The 23,134-nt window shown below is 41.2% G+C and overlaps 1 protein-coding gene across 1 annotated transcript in view; it reads left to right on the forward strand.

Moving 5' to 3' along the window:
* Nucleotides 1-279: 279 nt before the first annotated feature.
* Nucleotides 280-23,134, forward strand: part of quob (quattro b) — a 76,275-nt gene continuing 53,420 nt past the window's right edge. Inside the window, exons 1-2 of the mRNA XM_076096402.1 lie at nucleotides 280-304; nucleotides 2,112-2,170. Of these exons, the coding sequence (XP_075952517.1) occupies nucleotides 280-304; nucleotides 2,112-2,170 (84 nt within the window). The remainder of the gene's footprint in view (nucleotides 305-2,111; nucleotides 2,171-23,134) is intronic.

The raw sequence follows: 23,134 nt of genomic DNA on the forward strand, positions 1-23,134 counted from the left end.
CCGCTGAGAAATCGATGAGAAGAAGTCTATTTTCAGATAAACAAACATGACATCATATTCCTCTTTCTCCCTCTCTCCTCCTCTCTTACAGTATTAGCATCTCATACACAAGCGTGCACACTTCTGTATCAAATACCTGCAAGTTGTCATCCTTTTCTATTTCCCAGCAGGGCCCTTTAGATACAGATTCAGGCAGTGCATCAAGGGAGTACTGCCTCCATAATCCACCTTGGATTTGGAGGATTCAGCCACTGTCCCTCCCCTGTCAGTGGCAGGAGTATGGCCTCAGCGGGGGTGCTCAAAGGTAACCAATCGCCAAGAGCCAGCATGGTGGTTCATGGCGAGGTGAAGCCTCCGATAAAACCACGCGGGCATCAGATGTGATACACGAGGACAGTCACCTTCCAAAGTGTTTTGGAGAGCACTGTGGGTGAAGCTCGAGGGTGAACTCTTTGTGTCAGAGTGTGATTAAATTAGAGGATGGTTGAGAGGGCAGCGCCAAGGACTTGGTCGATATTTCATATCGCCCCATGGATATTTGATCAGCTTCTCTACTTACAGAAGTAGTGACAGCTACTGAGCAACCTCAAATTATGTTCACACGCGCACACATGCGAGACACTTTAAAATAATTGCAGTAATACAGGATCCTGTACATTCGCACTGGATGATTAAAACAACAACAAAACAACAACACTCAGTTTGCTCTGGAGGACACAAACTACAGGTCAGAGGTCAGTCAGTGTTTCCTCATCCTTTAAGAGCCCATAGTCATCCCCATTGTGCTCAGATATCTCACTAGTCATTGTTACAGTGTAACTGGAGCTGACTCCAGGGGGAATACTAGACTCACTTAAGTTTAGCTTTGCTCTGTGAGAACTACTTTCTTGCTCTACTTCATGCTCCATTTCTTGTCCCCTATAAGTTATCTCTGGCACACTTTACTTCTTTAACTTGTCCAGCATGGATGACAAATGTTCACGAAGACAGTAATGTGCAAAAAGTTATGCTAAGTCATCTGCGCGAGTCATCCAAACTGATCAGATCACATGGACACAAAACCCGCTACAGGAACAGTATCCACCACTAAGAATAAACATTATAACATTTAACATAGACTTATTATTTGTGCCTCTCTTTTGCATTCCATACACTGTAAAAACTGCTTCACTTCCTTAAAACACACATAGACCCTTCTGCCACTTTTTTAGTTTTTCCAAAAGTGAGATATAATGTATTCAGGGAGGGCAGTTAGTGACAGTGTGGGCTCCATTGTAGCTCTGACACCTTATTAGAGTAGCAGCAGGGGGCGGGGCTTAGCAAATGGTCAGTTGCACCAGTACATCTCTAACTCTCTCTCTCTCTCTCTGATTGCCCCCCAGAGAATCTCCTTGCTTTGGTTACGACCCCGACTGACTACCATTGTGGCAACAGCTGTAGTCGTAGCAACAGTTGGCACGTGCAGCTCTTTCACACTGAGACAAAAGGACGAGTGGCTGAAGAGGAAGAGAGGGCAAGAGACTCTCTGTCATCAGCAGTCACGCATCTGTGTCTGCCGAACCTCCTCTCAATCCATCCATCTTTTTATCCATCCATTTTTTATTGTCCATCCGTCTCTTGCCCACTTTCCCTCCTGTATTCTCATCAGTCCCTGTGTGCAATTGCCTCGTTTTCAATAGATAATTAACTGCTTAATGTTCTCCTCAAGTGAATGGATTTTCAGAATCATCAATGCACAGATCGTTACCTGACAATTATTTCCCTCTTTCTCTTCTCTCCAGTTCATCATGCATACTGATACGGCGACATTAACAATCCTGGAAAATCCAGCGGCCATCCATCCAAAAATAAAGCAGAAGAATTATGTTTTCACCAACTCCCGCCTTCTAACAACCCATTTTTCACTCACCCATCCTGGTGCTCCCCCCTCTATTCATTATTTCATAATGCACACTATCATTACCTCCTCATATCCATTCACCCCTCTCAGTGTTTCTACATCTCCATCCCTCACACTATCTCTCTCTCTCTCTCCCATATCATACCCAGTCTGTCTCACCTATCAGTCTCCATCTCTAACCTTCTCCCCCCCTCTTCTGTCTCTCCATCAGCACCTCCCCCATGGGCTCTGAACGGCCCGTGTATCCCCAAGAGCGAGAGTGCTGAGAGAGTGTGAAATATTGATGGCCCCAGGCGAAGGCCACCTCCAGCACACTCTGCGGGGGGTACAGGCAAGGGCCGCGGTCAGAGCGAGTGAACTTCAGCAATGATACAGGTATACTCCAGCAGATGGAGGCGAGGTGAAGTAAGGCAAATGAGGAGAAATGATGGAGTGTGTGTGTGTGTGTAAAAACCCTGTTAACCCAGCTGCCAGCTGGCTTCTTCACATGCATTCAGTGATTTGCTTCCAGTTGATCTGTGTGTGGATGGAGGGAGTGGACCCCTGGACTGGACTCTTTCCATACAGCGTTCACTCAAACATGTTTCCCCAAGATGAGCCTCAACACGAGCAAGAGGTTTGCTTTGAGCTCCTTGTTCATGCACCCCTCCCCCCCTTTTTCCTGCTTCTTTCTGCATCTGTTGTTTTTCACCATCTTCGTCCACCTCTCTTGACATCGCTCTCCCCTAAAGCCAAACCCTTCATGTTCTGCGTATTAGTCACCCTCCTTCTCTTTGACTTAAATGTATCTTCTCAATTTCCTATTTTCCTTTTTCTCATTCCTCCCTGGGGGACTATATCCCTATCTGGTGAAGGTGACCTTGCCAAAAAGACCCATAGCAATTGCCATGGAGACAGCATCCAGCAAGGTGAGGCTTATGTGGAGTGAGGGGAAAGGGGGGGTAAAACGAAAGAGAGTAAAGGGAAAGCAATGGTGAGAAAAGGCTTCACTATAGAGCTTATTTTCTGCAGCCCATGATTCACGGTCCCATCACTCTGGTTTAGATTACTATAATACTGCCTCCCTTTATATTTCTCCCTCTCTTTCTCTCCCTCTCGGTCTCTTCCTTAAACCGAGAGCAAACATGAATAGCTGCCCTGTTAAATAAATAATTAAATTAAATCAGATGTGAAGCAATGTGTCACGCCTTTCTTTTTCCCAACCGCTTTCTGTTTCAGAAGATCTGTGAGTCTAATTTGCGACGCGAAATACGCCTCCTCTTATTCTATGGGAAGTGCTGACTAGGTCAAAGTAGAAATCTGATCTCCGTACAATGTGAAATTAGGCTTTTCTCGAACACAGGCAGCATATAAATAATGTCTAAACACATCTGCAGTGTCATAAAGTGCCTTCATGTAGCTGAATGTGCTAAAAACAAAGATTAAACTGGAAACAAGTTAATACATCCTCTTTCATCTTTATGTGGTTAAGTCAGAACCTCCCTTTGAACCTGTTTTATAGGGAAGAAAAAGGTGGATTTTAACCTCCGTAAGCACAGGGAGACGCTGTTGCAGACTCAAAAAATTATGAAGTGAGAAAAGCTGAAAGGGCAGATGCTGCTGCAGCTCAGATGTGTCCAGTTTATTTTGAGAGATAACTTTTGCTACTCGCACATCTACAGTCAGTTAGTTCAATATTCTTTTGATTACATTTGCCATTATTTCAAAATGGTTATCGGTTCTCCATTTGAGGAATGGCACACTATATGGCAAATACACCCGGTTACTGCATGGTTTCATTGAGGCAGCCAAGAAACTTGGTAGAAGTTATAGAAAGAGCTTTATCATGTTTACACTTTCAAACCAGAACCATGTCACGTAGCGGTTTACATCCATGTCTGTCCAAAATGCCATCACGTCATCATTTTAACCTATTAGACATTTGTGTGAGATTGTCATAATTAGCATGTCAATTCTTGAGTTAAATGTGTTTTGTGTGACCTCTGACCATCAAATTCTTATCAGCTCATCCTTGAATCCAGGTAGACGTTTGGCCGAATTTGATGAAATTCCCTGCAGGCGTCCCTGATATATCGCATTAACAAGAATGGGCTGGACGGTACGAATGGATGGACAACATGAAAATATAATGCTGCCTGTCCTCCAGGGTTGAAGGCTAAGTCCTTAACTGCCCATTTATCAGCCTATCGACATTAATTTCTTTCTACTCTCTGCATTGGCACTGAATGTTGACACCGGATGTAAATTGTGTAATTCACGTCATCATATTGTCATTATTCCAGCAGAACGCTGGGCTGGTGATTCATTGCCTTCTTGTCTTCATCTGCAAATGAAACATCCAGTAATTGGAAGCTATGTGGATTAGCAGAAAAAGAAAACATGGTTTCTTCACTAGCAAATTTGTTGTCTCTCAGTTGTTGTGTAGAGGAGATGCAATCAGGCCTGCAATGCGTCACTCAGACAGCCGTAGGCAGAGACATTCACAGCTGCCTGTCAAAATTAGGGCATTGATTCTAAAAGTGTGTAACATTTCAGCATAACAACTTCAGTTGTTATTCGTCACATTTTTCTTCTGAATTCAAGAGGACCGCATCGGGTGGTTTGATCTGAGTCAAGGCTCTCAGTGCAGTGAGCCTCAGCGTTTGTGTCGGCTTTATCGCATACTGACGCGCATACATCTGGCTCTTGTGCGAACCACTGCAGTGTATAATTTACCATGGATGGGACCCCACTAACTGTCCAACACAAGATTGGATGTGAAACCTAAGCACCAACTTTCTGCATTTTAGTGGTTGTTGGGAAGCATAAACAACTTCAACTCTCTGCGGTAACACTAGCCTGCACACATCATGTCGAAACATTCAGGCTGGTAATAGTAAAAAATAGATGAAGAAAAAAAACAAAAAACTAGAACAGATGTAAAAGCACCCCCACCCTCCAAAAATTGGATAAATAAATAAAAGCCCTGTTGGATTAATGTTGAATACATTATTAAAGTCATCCTGTGGCTGCCTCTTTCATTCATTCCCTCAGGTACAGAAAAACTTCACGTATACAAACCGCTGTGTTTCAGTTCAAAACTTGCGACCGAGAAAAGAGTGTTTGCTTTAGATTCATGGTGGATTACAGATTTTCAAACAAACCAAAATCACACCATGCACATTTTCCTCTTTCTACCAGCTGTTTGACAGAGGTGTTTATCTTTTATACATCAAATTGTATTTACAGTTATTACTACTGTTCTATGTTTTTTTGGCCACTGTAGGGTGAGAAGAACAAGCTGTAAATACATCACTGACATGTTATGACCTTGTAAAGTTCATATGGCAAATGTATTAGCAAACAGTTAGACATTCAGCAGAAACGAAGCAACATTAGCATTTTCTTTGGAATTGTGTTTGTGTCCACCTGACGAATGCAACATTTAACATCCAACCTTCTCTACCCTTGTAGTTCAATTTTAGTCTCCACCAAGTCCTGAGGGAAAAGTCTGTCTCTTTAGCAGCTAACGCAGAGTTTCCACTACGCGATTGATTTTCCACTCGTCAACACTTTTCGGAGATCAGCGAGAAACGCTTCAGATCAGAGGCAAATTGGCGCCAACTTCTGTGAGCGACGAACCCTATTTTTGAATTTTCAAAGAAGGAGCATGAGAGACGCAGCGATGCGGCACAGAGGCCTCAGACAGTTTAAATATTTGGAACTGTCTGAAAATAGTTTTGACCGGCAATGACAGCAGCCGCCAACGACCTAAAGACAATTAAGAGTGCGAGATATATCTTGAAATATCAGGGGGAGGAGTCATTATTTCTTATCTACCTCCAGCTCTCTCTGCAAAACAGACAATCCTTGCTTCCCGCATCTCCCTGACTCTCTGCTCCTTATTCTTTTATTTGTCTTCCTGTTGTTTTTCTTGCTGCAATTCAGCCAACGAACAACTTGGGATAGCTCGCTTCTTGTGGACATCCATTTTTGGAAAGATCTCCCGTCTTACGTCTTTTCCCATATCACTTCTCTTAACGAGTGAAAGTCGTTTAATGTGTAGGTGCCCATCGATGCTCCACTATGTTTACCAGCTGGTCGCTAACTATGCCTGTAATTCAGTGCTGTGAAAGCCGAGTACGGTGGGTTTATCAGGTTGTTTACTGAAAACAGCCGCCTACTGCGACTGGAGGCAAGACTGAACCAAAACAGTAAAGTTTCAGGCCGTATGACCAAAGCAGCCTCTTCACATTCACACACAGTAATTGGAGTCAAAGTCAATCTAAACATATTGGTTAGTGCAGCTTTAAATGATAAAACCTGTAATTGAGAATATCAATATGTGCATAGAGGATTACAGAGACAATGATTCCACAATAATTAATTTGCACTGCAAAATAAAACTTGTCTTTTCATCTTTGGCAGCTTGACAGACAGCGGGTGGCTTTGTATGCCACGAATAACCTATTGAGGCGAGTTTGTGTGCATGCACGTGTGTGCACACTGAAAGTGTGTGAGGGCTTACTTGTCTCTGTGTGAGACACATGTACATGCTCAAAAATGTCTTTGCCTGTGCCAATACTGAATGAGAGAGTGGCTGAGACAGATAGTGCTCTCTAGCAGCTAACTGTGGAGGACTAGATGGATGGGAGCAACTCTGTATCTCTGACCCATCTTTGATGAAGAGCATTAGAGGGCACTCGACAGAGGGGGGCGCAGAGAGAGGAAACAGCGGTAAAGAAGAGGTAAGAGGGGAAAAGGGAGCAATATAAGTGGAGATAGTTTGCGAGGTAGAAAGACACAGAGTAGTAAAGTTTGGACAAAATAGACGTGGCAGTTTGAAGCAGTTGTTGCCTCTTGGCCAGAAGAAGTGTCCTCTTCACTGAATTCGAAGTGAGCTAAAATCAATCACAATACCAGACGGATGAGATTTATATGCTAACAATGTAGCACAGATAATCGATACGTACAGCTGCATTCACACTCGCACACACAAGAGCCCTTGAGAGCACGGTAAGCTATGAAATCTCCCCACGATCCAGTTATTAGAGTAAAATCTTATAACTTAGAACAGCAAGGAGTGATTATTGGGATTGTGCTGTGTTGTTGACCCCCTGAACACTGTGTGTGCTGTAAGGATTTGTTCACAGTGAAGGTGGTTTGAACAGCACAAAATATGGCTAAAAACAAATACTCATCAGTAGAGATAAGTAAGACTCATTCAAACAAATGTAATTAGAGACATAATGACTTGCATACACATGAAGCAGCCCAAAAACTACTGTGTTTGAAAAAACTGCCGATAGCAAGCTGCTCTTTTTGTATGTACAACTGAAGCATACTGTAAATGCATATCAGACTACGACACAGTATTGTTGGACGTACATAACATACAGACCATTCATAATAGAAATAGTGATGAAAATGAAAACTAACAAAAAAAACACATACAGTATTTGTGTTGTACACACAGATTCATGCACATACACAGATGCCGAACCTCGATTTGAGTTGTTTTGACGTAAGGCTCATGGCTATTTTGCCAGGTTTGTTGTGGAGGTGTTAGCTATGCAAACACAGAACAAACTAAATTTGTACAAAAAGCACAAAGCTGGGCCTGGGGCGGACACAACTATAATTACATGGACTTAGCTCCACGGACTCTTACTGTTATGGGATACTGAACTCTCTGTTTACCTGCAAAATGCTTTCAGCGCACAAATATACCTCGGCCTCCTGTCACTTTGTAATTTTTCAGTGACATCCACTTATGCCACTGATGTCACTGCCTCATTTCTCAGCCACCTTCAACAATTATCCATAAACACACATCATACGTCACCAAATCCAGTCAGAACTGAATGACCGACATGAAGTTGACCCACACAGGCTAACGTGGCAGCCCTGCTGCAGCAGTAGCAGAGTGTTTTCATGAGCTGAATAAGCCTCAGTGTGACCGCTCACTGACTGACCTCTGTGCTCAGATAGGTTTCTGGTCAGCTTGAATACCGTTTTGGCGAGCAACTGCCACAGCTGGTGTGCTGCATTAGCACACTTGTGAGAAGACAAAGGAGGATGAATAAGGTCAGGCTTATCAGACAAATGGATTTTTGGAATTTCCGGAGTATGCTTTAAAGCATCCAAAACAAAACTACCGTTGCTATTTTTAGCAGCTTCAGCATTTGCATGTGTTTGACATTTCATATGTTCCAGACATCATAGAAGCAGCTACACAATAGAGTGATGTTTATCCAGCAAATGATAGAGCCCCCTCAGACTACAATAACAGTGCAACAATCTCACGTTTATCTGCCACACTCAGACCTGCAGCAAAGCACTTTGCACATTCATGGTTACTGTGGCTGAGGTGCTTTTATCACTGACACAAACCGTCAACACTCGAAAAGCCTCTGGCCTTGGAAAGGCCAGAGCATGAAAAGATCTGATATTCTGGGATTGCTGCACATGCATCGGGGTATACCATGTGAATAAAACAGCTTCTTTCTTTTAAAATAAAAAATAAAAAAATCTGGTAAGAAATGACGCCCTCACTCACCATTATCTAATTTATGCAAATGCTAAAACAATGTTTATTTGTCATCAAGAAGTGTGTGTGCGTAAACTAATGTAGCCATTATCCTGTTAAGTCTTTACAGAATATCAGTACCTGGTCGTGAACCTTTCTGAAACACATCTCCAGTACAGGTTTCTACATCAAGTCCGTATCACTGCTGCAACTGAAGTGAGCTATTATCTCCCAGCATGGGCAACCCCTGAAGGATTAACCGCCAATCCTTCTTAAATCTGCCCTCGTCGTAAAAACTGTAACACAAACTCTTGCAGGGATACTGTTGGTGCAGCGCAAACATTTATAATAACACCAAGAGGCACTGTCAGGACCGTCACCACCAACTATCAACGGCCTATCTGCACCAGCTAACTCTACCCTTGGGTTCAAATGTCAGACTGTCACAGCAATTTGCTAATCCCGTTGCAGATGTCCCGCTGAGAACCTGAGTGCTTCCTCTTCTGTTGTTATGTGGAGTTTGCTTAAAGTCTGTTTACTTTTCTCCTGAAGAAATAATTTTTCCTTTAATCATTTTTAAATTAGAACAAACTGATCCGCAGTAATAGATCAACTAGACAAGACAAAAAGGGACTAAAATGTATGTACGTCTGAGTCCAAAATCTGGCAGTGCTCTTCCTTTTTTGTTGTTGCATATTCAGCATGAATGTCCCCAGGTATGGCAGTGCATGCCAGTTAAGATTGTTAATGTGAATATGGTCTATAGAAAGTGTTGATTCATAATTCTCACGATACCTACGTTTCCTGAAGGCAACATGGAAGGTTCTCTCAGCCTTTTTTTTATGCTGTCACTCATGATTACACGCCCCTCTCAATTGATGCCACGACCCCCACGCCAGATCGAGGCCATAAGTCTGAAACTGAAAAAAAAAAGATTTGAAACCGAAATTTGTTTTTTGGAAACTGTAAAAAAAAAAAAGAGATCTCAATCTGAAAATATCAAATCTGCAACTGACAACTATAAGACCTCGAATATCAAAATATATACGGAAGTGAAAAATGAAAATAAATATTTTACTCAAAACAATTCCAGAAATGAATCAAAGTTATTTTTTTTTGCATATTTAGCATGAATGTCCCCAGGTATGGCAGTGTATGCCAGTTAAGATTGTTCATGCAAGCTATAGTGCATGATTATCCTGCAGAAGAAACACTGAGTCACATCAGCGTTATCAGTTTATTTATTCTCTTAAGCAACGTCATTGCCGCGATAATCCTCCTATTGCCATTTTCAAATGTTAGAGCAGCAGAGCTGAAATAACTCGAAGAAGAATAATTTTTATACTCTGTTTGGAGTCAGTTTTTGGAAGGAGAATTGACACGAATCAAGCCTGTGTAAGAATCAGCAGTGTGTTCTTAAAACACATCAGTGTGCTTTGGTCTTGCTGTGAGTCGACACAATGACAGAATCCAGTCTTGTTAAACCATACAACTCCCACATGTTCAACGCATTGCCGACGGCAGAGTAGAGCTAGTGTAGAAACGAAATCTGATGGTTCATTGTGTCGTCAGGACATGGTCCAGGTCATTATATAGGTCAAAAACAAGGACAGTGGCAGCTGCAGGAGGGGAGGGAGAAAGAGGGGTGAGGGGGCAGAGAAAGGGAGAGGATAGGGAGAAAAGGGAGAAAAGCAGAGGGAGAGTGCAGAGAGAGCAAAGGAGGAATGAAGCAAATAGCATTAAAAGAGACAGAAGCTGACCTCGGAGTACCCTGGCAATAGCTTGTTCAGAAAAGAGCATGGATTTGATCAAATCAAAGCTTTCCACTTCAAAATAATCCACATTTGATAGCTTCCTATCAGCCAAATTGGGACTGGCAGGTCAAAAGCTTAACAGGCAGACACATAAACTCCATGCATCCAGGCAAGGACATACGTAAACATGCAAGTGTGCATCTCTTGCTCTGTCCTCTCCCTCTCAGCCAGAAACACACACACACACACACACACACACTAGACTGTAGACTCTGCCTGTCCATCATCAGAAGGGTACCAGCTCACCCTTATGTTCTCACATTTCCTTCCATTTTCGCTCTGTCAGGGCTGCAAATTAACCGGAGTACAGTTTCCTCCTCAAGTCAATTTTACAGAGATAGCGTCGAAATAGCCCGGCTATATTTGGCCTCTGAGTGTGTGCACATATGTGTGAATGCAGCGACCATGTGTGACAATTTCCACAGTCAAGACAACAGAGACAGCCATCCACTACACACCACAGCTCTGTTTGGACAAAACGGGACATGGCAGTTTGAAGCAGTTGTTGCCTCTTGGCCAGAAGAAGTGTCCTCTTCGAAGTGAGCTAAAATCAATCAGAATACCAGACGGATGAGATTTATATGCTAACAATGTAGCACAGATAATTGATACATACAGCTGCACACACAAGAGCCCTTGAGAGCACGGTAAGCTATGAAATCTCCCCACGATCCAGTTATCAGAGTAAAATCTTTACAACTTGCAATTCAATTTCTAATGAGTCTAATTAAAACTTAGAACAGCAAGGAGAGAATATTGGGATTGTGCTGTGTTGTTGACCCCCTGAACACTGTGTGTGCTGTAAGGAGTTGTTCACAGTGAAGGTGGTTTGAACGGCACAAAATAAGGGTAAAAACAAATACTCATCAGTAGAGATAAGTAAGACTCATTCAAACAAATGTAATACACATGAAACAATGAATAATATAGTCAAAAAACGACTGTGTTTGAAAAAACTGCCGATAGCAAGCTGCTGTAAATGCATAGCAGACTACGACACAGTATTGTTGGACGTACATAACATACAGACCATTCACAATAGAAATAGTGATGAAAAGCTCTGTCTCTATTCTCTTCTGTGGAGGACTTCATTACTTCTCCTCATCCATTATTGTCTTCTTCCTCTTTAAGCATTATTTATATTTCCACCTCTCCTCATCGGAGCACCAGTCCTATTTCCACTGACAGCAGTACGAGCAATTGGGTCATCAGCTGGCCTATTTAAAGCATGAGGAACTCAAGGCCTAGATTTGCTCTGTCACTTAAAAGGAAAATGTATATATTTTCAACCTTATCTCGACATATCCGAGTTATGTATATAGTGTGAAAAAGACCTGCAGTTGGTACCGATGTTTTCTGCGTCTCTGGGGCGCAGCTGTAAAATCTGTGGGAAAGAAATACAGAGTTCTGCTCTCAGCTTTTGTAGGTGTGGGCCGCAATGTCGCTCGAAATATTCATGTAATCATTGCTTGTCTTACATTTCCAACAGCAAAAATGACATGATGGATGAGGATTTCTTTTACAGTGTAGATTTTTCAGTGTTTGGCTGATTCTGATAGAGAGGCCGCTGGAAGGCTGCAGCGGGGAAGATATGGCCGACAGGTACGGAGCCAAATCCAGGCCGATAGCTTCAATCATTTGAAAAAAAACCTGAAAGGTCAAGTTTTGGTCTTGAACTGTGAAAAATACAAGTGTCAGAAAAGTCTTTTGGGGTTAAATATAACTTTGATTCAGTTCTGGAATTGTTTTGAATCCAATTTTATTTTTCCACTTTCATATATATTTTAATATTTCGTGGCATCAACTGAGAGGGGTGTGGCATCAATCATGTGAGAGCATAACAAAGAAGGCTGAGGACCTTCCTTAATCACCTTTCTTGGTCAATATAGCGCACACATGGGAATTTATTTCTTCCGTGGACTACATTTACCATCAGCACTAATTGGAAACCCTTATAAAAGCTGGCGAATTTTCCCTTTTTACAACATTGGAGACTGCCACAAATCGCACAAAGGCGACATGTATGAAAAGCTGTAGACACAAAAGCATCAACATAAACCTCATTTGAGGAGGTGTGTCAGAAGGCGTACTTTCTGTTGTGCTTCTGAAGAGGTCGAGTGAGGTTTTGCATCAAATATGCATGGTCTCATGTGGCCGGCTAACAGTCCCGGACGTGCAGAGTGTCCTGCCTTTGTGGAGGTCAACCATCTCTTACAGTATCTGTGTATTTGACACACACACAGTGGGTGTCCAGATGGCTCGGCAGTCTAAGTCGCATGTATTTACTTGCGATGTCAGGAAGTGTGAATGCTGCTTATGACCTTGGTCACATGACGTGACCTGCGAGATGTTAAATAAATCAGTGAATTGACTAAGGCGCTAAGCCTAGCAGACTAGGAGAGCTGATTATCGTTCGTGTCATTGCTCTAAAAACAACTGGAGTGACCTAATGTTTCTACACATTATCATTTCAAGCTTCTGCATGAGGATGCATTGATTCTCTTAAACCAGCTTAACAGATCCCGACAGTCTTTACTGAGTTACTAATTAAAACACCTTCCAGTATACTTTATTAAGTTGTCATATGGCCATCCATCAGGCTAATGATACCATTAAAATTAGGTTAAAAGTCCACTGCACCACATTGTCACTCCATGGCTCAGTTAATTGAAACACTCACTTTGGGTATTCAGTGATGAACTTATTGGTCATTACCCTGCTGTTGGGCACTTTACCATAATGCCCCACTTGTTGCAGTGAAGTAATATTCTGTTCCTACAACATACAATTAAATTATTTACAATATTACAACCTTTTATACTGCAACCGATATCTTAGGGTATTGCAGCTTCTGTAGATAAAGACTGCAGGTAAGGACTATGAGAATCAGTGCAGGGCAATTCACTTCAGGATAAGTACTTGTCACCAAATGAGGAGGAAGACATATGTCTGTCAGTATAAAACAGCCTTAAGGCAACAATGACCATCCTATTATAGGCAGTACTCTCTTGTTATCTCTTGGCATTCATAAAGATTACAATCCTGAAAGCCATTTGTCTGTTTTTATTTCATTGTATAAACAAATGCTCATGTTCACGATTTCATTATAAGCTCCCCTGTAATGGCATTAACTGACATGGGTCAGATTGAAGCTGGCTGTATGCAGCTGGTATGCCTGCAAAGCCCACACATGCAGTGAGCAGAGATATAATCAGGCCATGGGCACTTCATATAGACGTTACTTGATTCATGTGAGACAGTAACAAAGAATACACTGACGTGACATTAATATTATTGCAAATGTCTCGCAGTCATATGCAGAAAGAATGAATACATTTTCATCAACGTGATTCATTAAATGGGCCTCAGCGATCAATGGAGCGAGTTTAAAATTAGTTATCAGGGTGCATTGTCACAAAAGATAAAGCACGCATCATGCAGCACTTAAAAGGTTAATGCTATGCTCAGTCATGATACTTACTCCTCCCACATATAAAAATGAACTGAATGTAGTTTTAATGCAGCATAAATTCTACCTTCATGAAGGTGATAACGTTAAGTTATTGTTAAGCTTTTAAGCTTAGCATTCTAGAGAAGTGTTTTGGAGGATGTAGTTTGTGTTGTTGTTGAATTGTGTTGCATTATACAGAGAAAGGTGTTACTATTATTTTGTCCACCTCATTTACACCAATGAGGGAAGGATACACTATTTAGAATTCAGGTACTGTGATATATTCAAATAACACTTTCTATGCACAACAGCGTCAGTTGTCAATATAAACTCTACTAAAGTTGTCCTTAATCTAAAGGGAGCCGACCAGGTAAAGGGCATGACTTTTTAAACCTTCGTCAGTTCGACTTGTAAGAGTTGAGGTCAAGTGCTCGTTGCTGTGGAGATGCTACATGAATAATTCCCTCTCCCGACAGAGTGCAGAATGCAGCAGGCCAGTTTTCAACCAGCACATAGCTCTAACTCTGGCATCAGTTCACTAGCTATACATTTTTAGAATTCACAGTAAGGTTTGGCTGGTCTGTCTCTGTGACGACATTTATCCTCCAGTTATATGTCTGGCCTCTTACACTGTCACTGCTGAGAGCCTCAGTCCAACTCTGGTCATGGTCTGCTGCCTGCTTCCACATATAAATAGCATTATCTCATTAACATCAGTTTCTGCAAGTTGTGTTTTAATGCAGTGTATAAATGAATGTGTCATTTTCCACTCTGCGTTGTGTTTACAGTATTTAATACATTATTACAGTTTGCTTCTACAGCCTCCACAGAACAAACCACATTTGAGCAGTTTCATTTTTCTAATATAACAATCAACAGTCTATATATTGTGTTATTATCACAACAAAAAAAGACAAAGATGGTTTGTGTCAAATAAATGGTTGATCGTTTCGACACAGAAATCTGACCACATTGTACTGTAATATCCATCCTTCTTGCTCACATGTCATTGGTGCTGTAAAAAGCTGGTGTAATGTGATAAGTGCTCTAGCGCCAAGAGGGCTTATTCTACCCTTCGCAACTTCTCAAATGCACTGACAAGTCGTCAATGACTCAGCCTGACGAGAATGAGCGAGGGAGGTTAGCATGAATTAGCTCTCCAGTGCTAAGCTACTGTGACGCTGCATTAAAAAGGATATAATTAGCAGCACTCTCCTCAGATTAGCCAAGGACGCTTCAAGCCATTCAATCAAGACTCACTCATGGTTTGACTGGCATAGATAACCTTTTTAATCTTCTGTGACTGGATAAATACTGAGTGATGCAAGGCTATGATTACAAACTAAGAGTTTATGTTAAGGTTACTAAGAAGGTACTTTCACGGCTGTAGTATTTTCTAGATCTCTTTTTACTAAAACAAGTGTTGGTATTTCCTTATACTCCGATTTTATGTTTGAAGACATTTTAAGGCCACATCAGAAAGCTTAAAGTGAAAGTGTGTCCTTTAAAAACAGAGATGAATGATGTGTTGAAGGCTGGTTAGTTGGAAGAGAATACATCATTCGTTCATCATAGCGTTGTCTGTGTATATGTTGGCCAATAAGTAACAAGATTTCAGTATTGATTTTAGTATTTCAGGTTATCATTTACAAGTTTTGTCTATATAACAAGATTACGAGTCTGCAGGGACACTAGCAGCTCTGTGAGGCTGTACTCCAGTGCAGTGCTTTGAGATAAATGTTTATGTCAGCATAGCATGCTCACAATGATAACATTCGATATATCAAGCAGGTACCGTATAATGTAAAATGTGTTTTGTGAGGTCATAGTGCCCTTTGAACACCACTAATCAGTTCATTCTTCAGTCCGAGTGGACGGTTGTGCAGAATTTGAAGATATTCCCTCCGAATTTTCCTGAGATATCGCGTTCACGAGAATGGACGTAAGTACGTACGTACGAAAGGACGGACAACCCAGCGCGGGGGCATAATGATGTATTTTGGTTATGTCATTTTTCATCCTGCACATCGGCATACACAACGAGATATGGACAGTAAGTACACATACACTCAATGTATGTATATGTATACAGTATGTAAACACTGCTACACAGTTGAAGCTTATGATGAGCCTTGTTTCCCTAACTGTCGGGCATCTGGCGGATTAAATTGGCATCAGATTTTAATCTCATGTAATGGTACTTTGGTGGGTGAGTATATAAAAGTCACTTCAAAGAGAAGAAAAGCCAGCAAAGCCTTGATTGACCGTGACAGAGAACAATACGTGAGAGTATGAGAACTTGACATCAGTTGTGGGGGGAGAGACAAGCTTTCTTTGTAGTTACAGATCAAAGGAATATCTATCGATTCATTAATACACCACATTGAGTATGTTTGTGTCTCCTGAGCTTTAGGACTCATCATTGCTTATTTGTGTGTCTGGAGCTGGGATCTGAACCTGGCATTTCCCTCTGTCTGTCTATTTATCTCCACAATCCTCACTTTCCTCCAATACAGTTTTTCCGTCTCACTCTGTGATATCCTTTATGAGTCACCTACAGGTCTGCACTGCGGAGGACTCCAGTAATTACTCCACAACAACTCATATCGAAAGCCATGGCAGGGTTATTTATATTTCAAACGCAGGCCATAGCAACGTGCTTCACAAATCCAAGGAAGAATTCAAAAATCACAACAGACTTAGAGAACATAGATGGATAAATTAGAATCAAAATAATACATAAAGAATAAAATAATAAAGTCGTGAACATAAAAGCTGTAAGACTGGGTTTAAAAGTAATTATAGACTGGGAAAGTTTCCCTTTTGGTCCAAATATATCGTTTAAACTAAGTGTAGCAATCATAGAAACCACACTATAGCAGCATCATATATGCAGTGTGCACAAAGTCTCACATACAAATAGATAAACACTAAACAAATCATTATTAAACTGACCATCTCCACATGCACTTCGGTTCCAATCAGAGATAAGACAATTAAACACTCTCAAGTGCTGCACAGACTAATCAAGGCCCGAATGAAGACCCAGGTCTGAACAAAACTAACACAGGCATGTGTCTGTCTATTAGTTGGGTCTTGAAACAGCAAACAGCAGAGTGCAATCAAGATCAGCATCATATCGAGCAATTAGTGAGGGAAACCAAGCTCTCTCTGTCTTTGTTTGCAGCTTGGTTCCTTCAGTCTTTCCAGTGTCATTAATTTGAGCCCCACTGTGTTATTTATCCTGTGGTGCATGCCGTATCAGTTAATATACATTTTGTGAGAGAAAATCATCCCACTGTAACAATGCAATTATGCATCATGGCCTACACCGGCACGCACTGTAAAGTAATCATTTGTGACATTTTTTATATACACTTCTCTTTTGTGATGCTGAAAATGTTACACACAATAGCTAATGAAATATCTTTGCAGTTGTTGGGCAGTGAAAGCCACCTTTGATGCCGACAACTCAAACTTCATCAACAAATAGAAACAGATGTGTCCAGTGGAAGAGAGAAATCTGTCATCTATTACCTTGAACAAATGACTGGACTCAGACAGGATAAAGTAGCTGGCAGGTTCTGCTTTTGCCTAAGAGCCGCTGTGTCTTATTATTATATTGGACCAGTGCTTAATTAAGTTGCAGCTTCTCACGTGCACTGAAACATTTGGTCTGGACTGTGGTTCTTAGTCATGCAGTCTAATTTGGAGTGAGTATATGTTTGTGGCTTGTAGCAGTCATAAATATGTATGCATATATTTAACACACAATATCATTATTTCTGGCGACACATTTCCACACATGGCGAGCGTGTGTGTGTGTTTAAAATGTCAAAAGACACATTATGAGAATGCTTAAAATATTAAATGCTTACTGTGTTTGTAAGATAAGATAAGATAATCCTTTATTAGTCCCGCAGTGGAGAAATTCACAGGATCACAGCAGCAAAGTGGACAGTGCACACAAGATAGAGAGTAAAAATAAAAAATGATTGTGTAAGAATGTGAGGGAAATTATACTCTTACATGTGCACTATGATGAATTTTACTAATTGTATTAACAGCACAGATCAACGTTATGCTGTGCTTTCCATTACATGTCATTTCTTTAACTTCCTGAGAAATCTTTATTGGTGACTTAAACTGTATTTTGCACCTGAAAAGAGACTACAGGTACCATTTGTTCCGAGGGATTCTCTTAATATACAGATAGAAATATTAAAATTGACAAACCTTGGCAACAGGCCACTAATGGGTTACTGTGAGTGTGAGGAGAATGAGAACGGTAACCATAAAAATGTACCCACTCTACGGTTACCACCGTTTCTCTATCAAAGAAGAGATCCAGTTCAACCTGAGTCATTGATCTGAGTAGCCTGTATGTTAAACTGTTGTTACATTAGGATTTTGGAGCTAACTATTGTCATAAACTGTAAACAAGTGAAACAAAATGTCAAAAGCTGACTATGTGAATTTTATCAGACAAGTTCTCCACCTGCACTGCTCAGGCAAGGCAGATGCCATTATTATGCAGTATAAACAGACAGTATAGAATCTATTCATCTCAATACTGTGAGTGAGAGAGAGAGAGAGAGAGAGAGAGAGAGAGAGAGAGAGAGAGAGAGAGAGAGAGAGAGATGTGATTACTGAGGCATTGTGAGTAGATTTAACAAGTAAATTGAACACATAGGTGGGCCTCCTCTCTGCTTGTTCTTGTGTCCTCTGATATCATTTTTTCCACTCGGCTCTCTAGTGGGGGGGGGGGGGGCCTTGCATCTAAATGAAGCCCTGTCCAGCTGGGAAGTGGTCTCCCTACTAATGAACAATTCCCTCGCACTGTTTGGAAACTGATAGGAGAGGAGGGGGGGGGGGGGGGGGGGGGGGCAGCGGTGGCAAGCGTTATCAGGGAAGAGTGTGTGATACGTGTACACTGCGTTCCAAATCGCATACTTTTCTCTTTTCTTACTCCGTACGTACTGTTGCATCATGCAGTATGCATTCAGTTTGGACATACTACTTTGTCCTAACACTGCACCTTAAACTTTGACCCTCTTGCTCATATAGCCACTGCTCAGAGGATTGTTGGCCAGAAAGGCCAGAAAAGCATGCATTTTGGGAAATACACTTATTTGCTTTATTGTCAAAAGTAAGATGTGAAGACCCATACCTATATCTGTGTACTAAATATGAAGCTACAGCCAGGAGATGAATGAAGACTGGAAGCACTGGAGTATGAAAGCATATAGAGGGTTATGTGCTGGACTGTTTCTTGGCCCTGGAGTCTCTTGCTATCTCGTTACTTATGCTGTAAGAAACATTAAGAGATGGCAGTAGTACATAAACACAAACAGAGCTTCTGGCAGCTGAAGTAAATGGGCCCAGATGAACAAACGTCTTGCACATTCTGTGCAGACTCACACATCTGATCTGAAACCAGAAACCGACCCGGATTCACTCACTCCAAAGAAAACCAGTAAGACTGTCAGATTTTTTGAAAAACTGCAATCAACCACGGCACCTAACGGTCATCAAGAAAGACTGACCATACAAACGGACATCATAATCTGAATTACAGATGTTAAACTTAAAACTGTGGCTTGTATCTACATCCAACTCTCCATATTCTCTGCTGTGGGCCTGACAGGGACCTTTTCTCTCTGCCGGGTTCCCAGGTCGACGCTCCCGCCGTTATGATTGAGCGGCTGACAGCTTGACCTCCTCACCAAGACGCATCTTTTGACTGCGGCCATTTTCTCACCATTGTGTTTAGCAATGGGCCTGTGCCTGCTAGAAATGGGGGGGGGGGGGGAGAGCTAGTTGCTGAGGCTATCATTCATAGGAGGGAAGAGGAAAGGATTAAGGAAAAAAGAAAGAGGAAAAAGAAAAGAAAAAAGAAGAAAGGATTAAGGCCACTGAGAAAGAGCAGGAGAGAGAGAGGGGTCTGCATCTTAATGCAGGCCTGAGTGTGGAACAGCCTTGTTATGAGGTGGCTCAGCGGAGAGGGAGGGAGATGCAGCGGCTGGGTGGGTTGGTGGGTGGCTGCTGGTAGGAGGAGGGGGGCAGGATTAGTGGGAGGAAAAAAAAGGCAGATGCAGAAAAAAATTTGGATAAGAAGGGTAGAAGAAAGGAAAAAAGAATGCATGCACAGTACAAACAAAGAACATCATGTACAGTATAAAAAAAGAGCATCTCTTTTTAATACTACCAGTGCGGTACACACTACATTGATGCTATTTTAATACAATAATTGCCACATTTAACTGACCTTGGCATCAAGAAAGAATTATTTTGTGATAACATTTAATAATCTCATGCCATCTCTTCTCACTCTATAGTTTAAAAGAATGCCTTTACTGTCACTAGATTTCAAACGCATACTGCAGGTTTCTCCATGTTGATTTGCATGAACAAACTTCCTTCTGTGTTGTTTTTATGCCTGACATCCTTCAAAACATATATTCAAAGCTCAAGAGTTGAATCAAATGATTCACGCTACGTTTAAACAACATAAAGCTGCGGAAGTGTCAGACTTTCGCCAACCTCCCGGCCGATGGAGGCGAAGGCAGTACAAACTAAAAAAGTGATCAATATGCCTGAAAAGAGTCTCTGTGGCTGATGGAACTAGGAAATAATTTCACTCTGACAGAGAAAAACATTTCTTACACTTCCTGACGATCACTTTACCGACAAAGGCAAAATAATTGCAGCTGCACACAGGAATTTATTCCAATGCGCTGACGTAACAAAAACATGTTGCATTCTTCTGGGTATTTGTTGATCGCTGTGAGCTGTCTGATGGATGGCATTTGTTAACACAGATAGAGTAATCACCTGACACACACATCTTAATCCTTCTTCTATTTGCTGAGTCTGGATGTGTGGTTCCACTGAGTCATTACAGTGCCAAGAAGAGGGAGGTTAGCACATGACCATGCAACATTTCCTTAAGCAATTCAAACTATAAATTAGTCCATCAAACATGCACACACGCACGCACACACACACAGACGCACACACACACGCGCTTTCAATTGTAGCTGGCATTGAAATGAAAACCGGAGAATCATTTTAATTTCTCCCAGGTATACATTTGTTGACCTTAGGTGGGTGTTTTGCATAATGTTATATGGTCATTAACAGATTTTTTTAAAAAGTGCATAATTATCCTTGGGGGTTTTACAGTTTAAGCCTTGCAGAATAAAAACATGTGGAGAGCCACAGTGTGAAGAATCTCCTTCGCGGACGCTTATTTGAATGCAAGACGTGCGTTTCAAATATGCAGCAGATAAATATTTGACAAATCAGTATGCAAACTTGGCACAAATCATCTTTTACCATGTCTGACCAAGATCCTCACATGGTTTTCAACTGACATGTTCATGAAATGATTAGCATTACATTTAGAACCAAACATTAGCTTTCCTTAATCTTTAAGTTAAAGATTCCTTTAACTTTAAGTGTTGGAAAAACAATGCCAATGAATTAACAATAAAATTAATAATCCTTCTGTTTGACAAGTGGGTTGTATTTCCTCCCTAAATCCTTGACTTGTAGGTGCACAAAACTGATTATTTTTGAAGCGTTAACAATCATCACAACATAGTAGCACGTCATGCTGTGTGCAGAAATACAAAAGCTCCCTCTTTGCCAGTCTGAACCTGTGCCAACCCTTAGTATCCCGGAGCAGCACAGCTAGCACGGCTATTAGCTGCGAGGTGGGTGAAAAGAGGGTTTGGCACCTATTTGGACGCCTGCCACCTCGGGGGAAGTGAGACGTAAGGCTTAATTAGAATTAATGGTCTTGGGTTTTTTGACTCGTAGACTAGGATTTAATTGATGTCAAAAGTGTCTTACTTCATGTCAGCTATAGCCACACTCCACTGCTTGTATTTGAAGCTGGAAAGGTGGAGGTTGGAGGGGTGCACCACCTCTTGCCAAGTCTTTACTTTGAAGTAAAGATAGAATCAGCCGGTTTGTGCTTATGACATCTGAAATGTGACTGTCTGACAGGTAAGAGCAAGGGAGAGAAAAATAAGTAAAACGAGGAGAAAGAACTGCAGCAGTGACACTGACTTGCTCATTTTTCAAAAATTACACACTGTTTTGTGACTGTTAGTGTTACATTGAGTAATCAGCAGATGGGCGCAAATTGTGCAACGACTTAATTTGAATGACAAACATTTCTTTCATTCAGTTCTATTATCTTTGATGACAATCACTGCAGTTTCCTAAACAAATTACTGAAAGGGACTTTTCTTTTTAGCATAATCCGGTTCAGGTATAACATTCTTGATGATTTTCTTGCATCTCAATAGCTTACAATAAGGAAAATTTGCTTGTTGTCAAATATCCCACAGGATAGGATTTCTTTTTTACAAACGGCAAATAATCCTTTGCCAACAAGGAGCAAAAAAGGAGGTTTATTTTACACTTTCACTGCGTGAATTATTCAGTTTTGCCATTGCTAGAGAAACCTAACAACTGTTATCGAAGGTAAATGGACAAATGTGATGTCTATATTTTGCTCTCATATCCAATAGTTTATAAAGCAGTAACTTGCTCACTGACTATAACCCGATCAGGCCTCTCAGGTCAGCAGGCAGAGGTCTGCTGGTTGTACCTAGAGTTGGATCCAGATCCAGTGAGGGTTCGTCCAGTTACTGTGGTCTGGACTTGAGGTTTATCACAACTACGTCCACATTCAAAAGCAGACTCAAAACTGTCCTATTCTCCCATGCTTACGGTTAATTAATCTGTGTGTGAGTGTGTGTGTGTGTGTGTATGTGTGTGTGTGTGTGTGTGTGCACTCGTATGGTCGCACTTGTTTCTTATGCAGTTGGTTACATGCAGCTATATGATGTGCAGCGGTTTCCATTTACCTATGTTGTTATGTTTATGACTACATTTCAATATTTTCTCTTTAAATGTAAAACACTTTGTATATGAATATATGAATAAAATTGCCATTGTCATCAAAAACAGCAGCAGGCTCTTCCTCTAAAACAACCTATAACAATATTGTAAATAGATGCAAAGCTGTGATCTATTTCTAAAAAGCAGTAGAAAAAAGTAGAAAAAGGACAGAGAGATATGAAAGATTTGGTTTCTTCTGCAGACACAGTTTCCAACTGTGGAGAATGACAACATCTTCTCTTTCTAGTTAGGTCGTTTAAATATAGATTTCTGCTACTTTATCCGTTTCTGCGGCTTCAGTCTGCTGATACATGATCACAGACTTCCTTTTATGTTTTCACCCTTGAACTTCAGCACCTGTGACATCAACTTCTTTTCTTTAACCTTTTTCTATAAGACGCCAACATTATAACTCACAGTTGCTGCAGCAGCATTAAAGCATCCAATTAAATATTAATTATGACTGAGCCCACACACTCCAAAAACTCCCAACACCATGGCACACTCTCTGCAGAAACACAAGAGGGAGAAGATTTGTTTCCCGT

Source organism: Anarhichas minor, unplaced genomic scaffold (genome assembly GCF_050575085.1).
Source record: "Anarhichas minor isolate MPS153535 unplaced genomic scaffold, ASM5057508v1 ptg000021l, whole genome shotgun sequence".
Taxonomy (NCBI): domain Eukaryota; kingdom Metazoa; phylum Chordata; class Actinopteri; order Perciformes; family Anarhichadidae; genus Anarhichas; species Anarhichas minor.